At 33.9% G+C, this 11,551-nt stretch overlaps 1 protein-coding gene across 7 annotated transcripts in view; it reads left to right on the top strand.

Moving 5' to 3' along the window:
* The window catches only part of LOC106880995 (protein kinase C delta type), a 135,167-nt gene that overhangs the window by 114,679 nt on the left and 8,937 nt on the right, over positions 1-11,551 (top strand). For all 7 annotated transcript variants that reach the window (XM_052966790.1, XM_052966808.1, XM_052966795.1 and 4 more), the window contains 5 exons: positions 5,735-5,928; positions 6,996-7,056; positions 7,549-7,726; positions 9,291-9,322; positions 10,282-10,367. In XM_052966790.1, the coding sequence (XP_052822750.1) occupies positions 5,735-5,928; positions 6,996-7,056; positions 7,549-7,726; positions 9,291-9,322; positions 10,282-10,367 (551 nt within the window). The remainder of the gene's footprint in view (positions 1-5,734; positions 5,929-6,995; positions 7,057-7,548; positions 7,727-9,290; positions 9,323-10,281; positions 10,368-11,551) is intronic.

The raw sequence follows: 11,551 nt of genomic DNA on the forward strand, positions 1-11,551 counted from the left end.
TGTATGTATATATTTATATTTATGTGTAGATAGACATATCTATATAAATCTTTAAATAGTAAGGCCAACAGTTAGTCAAGGCAAGACTATGGCATTTAAATTCATTGAATTAAATCTAATAATTATTGTATAATACAAACTTATATATATATAGGTATGCATGAGTATTTGGAAATACCAATAAAATACGTATAGAATTCTATATGTGAAAAAAAACATTACTTTTAAGTGATATGTTTCTTGGGCCAGTTTTGCTGTTTATGAATTTTTCATGAAAGTGGATGTGTTATTTGTATGTTTTTTTTTTTGAGAATTCTTCTAGCTTGAGTCACTCTAGAACTAAAGCTAAGGACTTTTATCATATGATTTCTCATACACTAGAAATTACATTACGTCTTACCTATCTGACCTTACTAATGTCTTTATTTTTCTTTTATTTATGAATGTTTACTTCCTCTTCTCATTCTTACATATTAAGAATTTCCACCCTATCCTATTCATCTTGAGCTTTGTCCATTATTATTTTTAAGATAATGTTTCCTGTCTCTAACTACTGATTCATGATCTGACTATAGATAAGTTTAATTTTCTCTATAGTTTAATTGTCATCACAATCCATTTTGCAATTTGTCACAAAAATTAATGTAATAACTGCAGGACATGCTTATTCAATTACTAAACATCTATACAAAAGGTAAATTTAACCAGTTTTTAACTTCATATTGATTCACTGCTACTGAATGATACTCCTTTCAAGGTAAATTTATTTTTTCTCAGATGGTTATCTTATATATTTTTTGTTTATCAGCAATAACAGAATGTGGAATCAGGATGTAAAAATGTAGCAGAATTAGGATGTAAAATAGAATATGGAATTAGGGTGAAGATTAAGTATTGTTTCAAAATAATTGGTTATATAAGTGCTTCTTTTTGAACACTTACAAATGGAGTCACTTCAGCAACTATTACATAAATAAAAATAAGTGGTATTACTGTTTGTTTTTTTCTGCTTGTTAATGTTGTGCTTTTAATTCTCTCATTGAAATTTTTAGTAAGCAAATCCAGTTTATGAAATTCTAGCTTCTATTTTCTGTGTGCATTACAAATGATTGCTACTGTTTTGCTGATACTCTACTATATAGCTATACTATATAGGTTATAGAGCTAAGCATTTTACCAACATTTCTAGCCAAAGACATACTACTTTATTATTTACTATACTACTCTAAAATTTAGTATACAGTTACCTGTTTATGTCAGTAACAAATTTGTTGAATATTTGGCTACTTCCTTGAGAATGTTGAGTGATTCTATCAAGATCCCTTGTCAGCTCATGTTGCATAGAGTTAGGAAAAAACAGCCCACCTGAATGTTGGCTTACTGTAATCCTTTCACACTTAGATTATTCTGTCAAATGTAATGTTTATTTATTCTCTTTGTTTTGAATTAATTATATATTATTTCGTAGCTTTGAGATTTTAATGATGTGATCATATATTTTTGGAATGACATTGTAGGGCAGATGTGAGAAACCAGATTTGGCCAGTTTGAATTTAAAACAGGAATGATATTTGGGCATGATATGGCTGGTTTAAATACTAAAGGCTTAATGTTGATTACGTAAAGAATATCTAATAATGGTCATAGCATTGCTCTTGAGATATGTATTTTTGTGTTAAACATGTTACATGAAAAATACACATTTTCATATAGAAATAGATAATCATTCATTTCTTCATTTTATGTCCATTTTTCCATGCTAGTATAATTAGAGGAATGCTTACAAAAGGGGCATTGTTTTACTGCCTGATGCCCTTCCTGTTAACAACTCTTGTTTTTCAAATAAGAGGGGTTTTTTTTTTCATTTCATTTGTCATCAAAAACACAGGGCTTACAGACTATTTATTGACTGGAAATGACGTCAAACATCATCTTTTGTAGTTTTCATACAGTTTCCATCTTCCAAATTTACTCAGAAGCCATTTGTTGATCTAGAGTCATAGCAGAAGACACTTTCTCAAGATGCAGTGCATTGGGATATACTTATATCATGTAGCTCTAAAAAATTACTTTATTCTAAGGTATAAAAAAAAAAAGGAAAAGGAGATTTTTAATAGAATCAAGATCACCATCATCATCATTTAATGTCTGTTGTCCAAGCTAGCATGGGTTGGGCGGTTTGACCAGGGCTGGTAAGCTGGAAGGCTGCTCCAGGTTCCAGTCTGATTTGGTATGGTTTTCTATGGCTGGATGCCCTTTCTCACACCAACCATTCCAAGACTATAATGGGTGCTTTTACATGCCATCAGCACAGGTGCCATTTGCATGACACCGGTATCTGCTATGGCTGTGATTTTGCTTGGTTTAATGGGTCTTCTTCTCAAGTACGATATAATGCCAAAGGTCTTGGTCATTGCCTCCGTGAGGCCCAACACCCAAAAGGAACTCAGCCACTTTGCCTCCATGAGGCCCAACACTTGAAAGCAACTCTGCCACTTTGCATCCATGAGGCCCAATGCTTGAAAGGAACTCAACCATTTTGCCTTCATGAGGTCCAATGCTTGGATGGTGCTCTTTAAATGCCACTGGCATGGGCACCAGTTATGTGACACCAACATCAGCCATGACTATGATTTCACTTAGCTTGACAGGTCTTCTCAAGTACAGCATATCACCAAAGGTCTCGCTCACTAGTCATTGCCTCTGTGAGGCTCAAAGTTTGAAGATCATGCTTCACCACTTTGTCTCATGTCTTCCAGGGTCTACCTCTACCACAGGTTTCCTCCACTGTTAGAGATTGGCACTTCTTTATACAGCTGTCCTCATCCATACGCATCACATGACCATACCAGTACAGTCGTCTCTCTTGCTCACCACATCTGATGCCTCTTATGCCTAACTTTTCTCTCAAGATGCTTTCACTTTGTTGAACATAGATACTGACATTGCACATCCAGCAAAGCATACTGGCTTCATTTCTTATGTCCTTGGCTGTCACAGCCCATGTTTCACTGCTATGTAGTATGGCTGTTTGGTACAGGTATCATACAATCTGCTTTTCACTCTGAGAGAGAGGCCCTTTGTTTCCAACAGAGGTAGGAGCTCTCTGAATTTTGCCCAACCTTATTCTTATTCTCACAACTACCTCCGCTACTAACTTGGTCACCTAGATAATGGAAGCTATCTACTAACTCTAGCTTGCCCCACTGGCAGTTGATAAAGTCTATTTTCTGCACATTTTCAGCATTTATTGTACCTGTGCATCTTCTACATATAAAAGTTATTTCCCTGTTAACCTTCCTCTGATATTGCTGCACCTTTTATGTGTCCAATGCTTACACCAGGTGTATCTTATGGAGTTTCTACTTAAACCTTTTCTACAGATCGAGCAGGACCATCTACCTGAAGAGATTTGTGATTTGTCTGCTTTTACTAAGACTTTGGTTTTTGCTAGGTTAAATCTAAGGCCCTAAATTCTAGACCTTGCTTCCATACCTGGAACTTCTTCTCTAGTTCTGGTTGTGATTCAACTATAAGAGCAAAGTCATCAGCATAGAGGAGCTCCCAGGGGCAGCCTGTCTTAAATTCTTCAGTTATTGCCTGGAGAACTATGATGAACAAGAGGAAGCTGAGCACCGATCCTTGATAAATCCCTACTTGTAGCCTGAATCCTTTTCTGTACTCATTGCCAACCCTCACCTTACTGGTAGCATCCCTGTACATTGCTTGTACAGCTCTCAACAACCACTTGTCTATCCCTACTTTCCACATTAACCACCAGATAAGGGATTGGGGGACCCTGTCAAAAGCTTTCTCCAAGTACAGAGGTTTATTTTGGGCTGTGTATTTCTCCTGCAGCTGTCTTACCAGAAATATAGCATCAGTGGTGTTTCTCCCTGGCACAAAACTAAACTGCTACCTCCCTCTCTAATTAGTTGGGCTTTGACTCTCTCCGTAACTTTCATCACCTGATCCAACAATTTGATACCTCTGTGATTATTTCCATCAAAGGCATCACCTATATCTTAGTAGCAGTTGACTATGGTACTGTTACATGAACCACTTGATTTACAATACGGGTGACATATTTTAGGCATCTCAGCTGTGATTCCTGATGGATTGTAGGCTTTTCCTGTCTTCATATCCTTAATTGCTTTATCTACCAACGTAATGTCGATTTGGGTAGCTAGTACCTCAATTGGGTCAACATTTGGCAGACTCTCCCCCGCCCATTCATTCTCCACATTCAGCAGTCTTTCAGAATGGCATTTTCAAGCCTCTTTCTTTGCAGAATTAATAAATGCAAGTGCACTGTCATCCATGCAGACACATTTCTCTCCTATGACATAACGATTTTCTCTTACACTGTCTTGCGATCTGAAACACTTCAGTTCTTTGGTCCTCACGTCACTGAACATAGGCAAACTTGTTTTCTTCTTCTTCCTTGGCTAGATATACCCGTCTCCTAGCTTCCCATCTGGCTATCAGATACAGTTCCCTGCTACTCCCACTCTCCAGTCCTTCCAGGCCTGTTTCTTTGCTGTAATGGCCCTGTCCACCACATCATTCCACCACCATGTTACCCTAGGTCTAGTTGGGACTTCACACCACCCACAGATTTGGTCTGTGGCACTCAGCAAGCTATCCCTCAGGAATTCCCAGTTGCCCTCTATGTCACAAGTTTGTAGCTTCTCCTCCCTCTTATCAAATTTCTCACTTAGGATGGCCCTAAATCTTTGAGCACATGAAAGGTTCTTAAGCTTCCAAATCCTTCTTTTTCAGATTAGTCTGCTTCTTGGCATCCTTCTGGCCTGGATTCTAAAATCACTAATGACTAGTCTATGCTAGGGGATACATTCTTCACCAGAGAGGGTGAGCAACCAGGCATCCTATTGCCTGGTGTAATCAATCTGGCTAGCAGAGCCACCTGATTGGTAGGTTATTAGCTTCCTGAAGTTGGTATTGCAGATCAATAGGTTATTTGCAAACTAGAACAGTTCTTTATCCTAAACACTTGTTGTTGGAAAAACAGTATAAAAATTACATTTATAATATAAATTGTTCCTTTTCCTGAAGTGTTGTTTCGGATAGATCCATTAATAATTGGAAATGTTCTGGGATTTTCCCCTACAGTAGTGAACATTCTCAGAAGCTGTAAGAACAAAGGAAACGATGTTTGAAAAAAATTTCTGTTTCTGTATTTGACAATTTTTCCTTTCACTTCTACTACAGTTATAACCTCAAATATTCCAATCACAGATATATTCAAAAATGCAAATCATTTGTCAATTTCATATTATGTTTCAAATTCTACATAGTAAGTTGAACAATCTTCAAAATTCCTACTCTTTAACCTTTCTGATCCTTGACTAATCCTAATGCCTTTTGATAAGTTTTAATTCTCTCATCCTGTTTTATCTTTGTCTTTTCATTATTTCTCTATCTAACAATACTTACATGGTACTTTTCACAGTTTTCATAAGACGTCTACAACAATTACACATGGTAAATGAGTCAAGTCTCAGTATAAACCATAATATCAAACCACTTTATATTTTGGCTCTGTCTTCCCATATTAACATAGGTTGGATTGAAAAACAGAAATTGAAGATCAAGGGTTTCTTTTTCAGTTAATTGCATGCAATAATGAAAAAGTTAATAAAAATTCTTGGTCTATTTATTACCATACTGCTAATTTTGAAATTATCATGTCATTTTATTTATTTATTCTTAGGTAACAAACTGATTCAAAAGAAGAAAACATTGTACCCTTACTGGAATGCCTGTTTTGATGCCCATCTTTATGATGGGCGAGTTATTGAGATGGTCCTCATGGAACGGCCTTCTCATTTTCTTGCTAATGTCAGTGTCAAAGCTAAACACTTAGCTGATAAATGTCATACGAATGGTGGAGAAGCAACTTTTTGGGTAAGCACATCTTTGGTTTTCTTTGATTTATTAATATTAGTATTTTGTTACAGAATTCTTTTTCCAGTATTTTGAATTCTATTTCATAAAATAGTGTAATTTTACTTTGTAAATAACCTATTGGCTGTCTGATTCTTTTACAATAGTTTATTAGTGTATAACTTAAGAACTTATTGTACTAGTATTTCTGACATACCTGTGAATAACTATAGTTTCTAGTTTACCATTCACTAACTACAATCATAAACTTATTTATATTGATTGACCTCATCTGGCTATTTCATAACAATAATCATCTCCATGTTATCACTCAGCACTGATGCCTCTTACTTACCATTCAATAACTATTCTACATCTAAACACCTGATAAACACAGTTTCTGACTTATAATTTTTTTGTAAAATATGAAGCTGCACACATAACTAAAAACCCATAGAAAAAATATTTCAAGAATCTCAAAATATTTTGGTATTGTTCTTGTTTGGTAATTTCATCTGAGATTGTGTTGAAACTGAAACAATTGCATTGTGGTGTTTAAAACACATGTATATTTTTATCCAATGGAATATTGTCATTGAACAGTCATAGATGTGTGATAATAAAGTAGAAATAAATAAATATATGTAATTTAAATGGTGGTCATGATGCTGTCATGGTGCAATAGTAATACAATCCTGCTTTTTCAACAAAAGTTGTGTGAAGCCTTTGACCTATTAATGCCTAATAACTAAGTAAGAAGGGACATAATAATCAAGATTTTTACTTCAGTATTTCTCACACACCAATTCAAACTAAGAAAATCTTTGTAATAACATCTTCCTAGTTTTCTAAACTTTTTCCTACTTTGATTACAACTGACTTCAAACTTACAACTTATGGCAATTACCTACATTAATTTATAATACATGTGTATTATTACGTTAAACGATGATGATATTCCACCTTGATATCTTGATAGATAAACACAGTATAGTTTAATTGTATGATAACAACATTAAACATTGATTTAACTAATAAAAGATCGTAAAATCATGTTAATCTCAATGATATTTTAAAATATATTTCAGCTTAAATTGGAACCACAAGGCCAGTTACAGCTCCAAGTTCGGCACTTTCCTGAAAAAGATGGTTAGACAACATTTTATTTCTGTTTCTCCCAAAGCTATTATGCAAGACTAAAGATCCATTTTATTATTTTTGTATGGAGTAAAAATATAACTATCCACTGATTTAAACAAAATATTTCTTGTAATCAATCGTGTTATTCATTTGTACCAAACCATTTCATTAATATTCTTTACCATATTAGCAATGTGCTTAAATTATAATTTAGAAATATATAATTTCGATGGCTGATATTATTTTTGTGAAATCAAAGACTGGACTAATTTACCAGAATTTTCAGCAGTAAAAGAGTTAATGTAATTACTACCTTAGATTTATGATTTTAAAGGAATTGAAACAGAATATGTTAAAGGAATTGAAACGTCTTAGGATATGTTAATAAAATAAGTGAAGAGAATTTTTTTTTTATTTCATGTGTAATATCTTTCTGTGTTGCTTTAAAATGAACATTTTCTGGATCCATAATAATCATTGATGTATATGGTTGTGTTCTAGGAGTCACTGTAAATCAAAGTAGCTTGACAAGGGGTCAAGATGGACCATGTGCTGGTGGAATCGCTCGACGCCGTGGTGCAATCAAGCAGCAGAAAGTACATGAAGTAAATGGACATGAATTCATAGCCAAATTCTTCAGACAACCTACATATTGTTCGTTTTGCAGTGAATTTCTATGGTAGGTAATAATATCTCATTTACATTATCTCTCATTTTCAGATCTTTCCTTTTTTCATTAATAAACTACATAATTACCTAGTATTGTTATTAGTGTTATTTAGTCCAAGTTCATCTCCAACTTAGTAAACTTGTGATCAAAAGCATTCCAGCTGTAACCTGCTTGTTTTTCTTTCTTTGAGTATTGTAAATCTAGGACTACCTTTTCCAGTATGAATCCACTCCTTTCCCCAAGATGGTAGGGTGGAATATGAGGGCTACTAATTCCTAGCAGGTCAAGAAATCAGGCAGAGATTTCCTTGTTGTCTCATCTTGCTAATATTATAAATTACAGTGAATGTGGGTTTAATTTCATAATAAATTCCAATTTACTGATTTCAGAGTTGCCTTTCAAAATTATCAGTTCATTATAAAAATTCAATATGGCTATTTAATCACTACTAGCTATTTAGTTAAATTATGTTGTGAGCAGTGAATAACTGTGAAATTTTGATTTTTCTCGAATTAATAACTGGAATAAACCAAGACAAAACATAAAAATGTTGATTTCTAAGTTTGATACAAGTAACCATTTTCTAAGTAGAAATGATTGTGCCAACACCAATATATTATCCAAGAAAGGAGGATAGTAACATCAACCTCAGCTAATTTCAGAATTGGTTTTTGTCAAAATCAATGTATTTTTAGCTAATGAAGGTTTTATAAATTTATCAGAATGAAACAAATTTCTTCACTGAATTCTCTGACTTTGATTAGATGAACCTCTAATGTTTTTGAAATATTTTCAGTGGTATTAGTTTCCAACTATTGTTTATATAATGAAATATTACTATCTTAACAATGTCTACTACATGTTATGTCATAGAATAACTATAAATATTTGAAATAAAATCTTTTCTGTGTTGTAGAGCTTATCAAGTTTTCCAACTTTTGAATAAATATGTTGTTGATAAAGCCACAGTAAACATACTTCAGAAATTATTTGTTGGGAGTACTTTTAGAAATGAACATAGTTGAAAAACTGATCATGTGATATAAATCTCTTAGGTATTGGTTTCTTTATCAAACATCCAAGCTTTAGTGTCCATATTTTATTCTACCAATTCAGTTCTTGAACCATTGAATAGTTCTCTGAACCAGCCAGAACATGGTCAATATAGGATATATCTGTAATTCTAAATAGCAAGTGTCATTAAGTTAGTGTTGAAACCATTTATAAATATGTGTTTGATAGCTTAGGTATTATTTCTCCTGAAATGAGCTCACCACTGACAAAGAAGCATGGAGGAAATTCATATTGAAAGGGAAAATAATGTCTTTGAGACAGGCTGTAAGATCTAAACATGATATTTTCTTAAACACATAGCCCTTGGTGTTACCTTTTGCTTGTTTTGGTTACCACTATTTTGGAAGCATACCTCCTTAAAATTTTAAAACTATTAACATCTGGCTATAGAACTGCAATCTTTATTAAATTTGTCTAATGAATCCTTTCAATAATTTATTGTTACTTAAATTATTTTATTTTTTTTTTATTGAAACTATGTATTTTTGTATTTTTATAGGGGTTTGAAAAAGCAAGGATATAAATGCAAAGGTATTTTAAAATATTATTATTCTTTTTATTAAGTTCAGTTATAAGAATATTAATACATAAATAGGACATTAACTCTAGAAATGTACCAGGTGGTGCTATTAAAATAGCTATGCTTAGGCTATAATTCACCCACATCTATTAAGGTAGCTCTGCTATATGACATGCTGAAAATTAAAACCTACTAATCATATATATATATATATATATATATATATATATATGTGTGTGTGTGTGTGTGCGCACACACACTTGGGGCTGTATTAACCTGTTATTAAATTCAATTCTAATTAAATGTCTTAAGTGCTTTTTTCCTTTCATTTGTTCACCTATTTTATATAATGACAATTTTTATTTATAAATTTTTGCTTTAGATTATTGACACACTTTTTCAATTTGGTTGTTTTGATTGCTTAAAAAATATAAATCTTTAATTCTGGACTATTCCAATGTTCTACTCTATATAGCAGCTTTTGATATGTAGAATAGTTACCTCTAGCATTCTAGTTTATTTAAGCTGTGTATTTATCCAATGATGTTTTAGTAACGTTATGTCTCTGCTGAGCTGTGATTCATTAATGTAGAATTATAATAAGGTAATTTGACCTTCACACAATTTAAGACATTTCTTCAATTCTGCAATGTTACCCATTTATTTTTGAAATACTTCCTACTCTTTACAGAAATTTTTGCCACCCTAATGCTTAACTTACAACTAGTGATTTTCTTGATGACAGCATAAGGCTGCCTTCTGTATTAGCCATTTTTTTATAATCAAAAATTAATTTTGTAACATTGATGAAAGGAACAAATAATTTCATTTGTTCGCCAAGAGACTGAAATTTTAAATACTGAATTAATTTAATTCTTTATTATTTTTAGTTATTGTTATTAAAATTTTAATTTCAAATTGCTCGTTTACTTTGAGATAATCACTGTTATTTCTATTGTGTTTATTTTAGTTTGTAACTGTGCTGTGCATAAGAAATGCCATGACAAAATTCTGGGTCGCTGTCCACGCAGTGCTGTCAATAGCCGAGAAACAAAAGTAAGATAATTTTAAATTTAATAAAGCATGACAAATTTATTAAATCAGTAATTTCTGTTTGAGAGAAGTAAGCTACAATAATGGAAATTTTCTTCATTGTTGGGAATCTTCTCTTCCTAATTACTCATAGTCATCAAACAAATTAGTTGTATAAAACTAGCAACAAAATTTTAATTTCATTTTTGTTATTGTTTCATTCCTGATGCACATTGTAGAAACTATCAAATTGGTGGACTGGCTGAGATTTTGACTTTACGAAACATGGGAGCAGTGAATCTTCAAAATGATTTAGAATTATTTAGAAGTTGTTTTGCTTTGACTCTCAATGATAACATTAAAATTCATTATTATGAATATATCATATAGACCTTAAATTTAATTATTTAAACATCATCATCATCATCGTTTAACGTCCGTTTCCTATGCTAGCATGGGTTGGACAGTTCGACCGGGGTCTGGGAAGCCAGGAAGCTGCACCAGGCTCCAGTCTGATTTGGCAGTGTTTCTACAGCTGGATGCCCTTCCTAATGCCAACCACTCCGTGAATGTAGTGGGTGCTTTTTATGTGCCACCGGCACAGGGGCCAGAGGAGGCTGGCAGTGGCCACAATTGGTTGGTGCTTTTTACATGCCACTGGCACGGAAGCCAGTCAAGGTGGCGCTTGCATCGGCCATGTTCAGATGGTGCTTTTTACGTGCCACTGGTACGGGTATCACAACTACAATTTCCATTTGATTTTTATTTTGATGTTGATGTACTTGACTCAATAGGTCTCCTCAAGCACAGCAGGTTGCCCTATGATCCAAGGTAAACACAGCAGGTCATCCTATGGTCCAACGTACTTTTGAATGGGCTGGGGCTGGTTATGTGAAACTGGTGTAGGATACAGCTGTGAACTCACTTTATTTGTTAGGTCTTCGCAGTCACAGCGTATCTCCAGAGGTCTCGGTCTTTTGTCATTGCCTCTGTGAGGCCCAACGTTCAAAGGTCATGCTTGACCACCTCATCCCATGTCTTCCTGGGTCTACCTCTACCTCAGATTCCTTCCACTGTTTGGGAGTGGCACTTCTTCACACATCTCTCCTCATCCATCCGTAGTACATGACCATACCAGCACAAACGTCTCTCTTGCATGCCACATCTGATGCTTCTTATATCCAACATTTCTCTCAGGGCGCTTACAC

Source organism: Octopus bimaculoides, chromosome 1 (genome assembly GCF_001194135.2).
Source record: "Octopus bimaculoides isolate UCB-OBI-ISO-001 chromosome 1, ASM119413v2, whole genome shotgun sequence".
In the NCBI taxonomy this organism is placed as follows: Eukaryota; Metazoa; Mollusca; class Cephalopoda; order Octopoda; family Octopodidae; genus Octopus; species Octopus bimaculoides.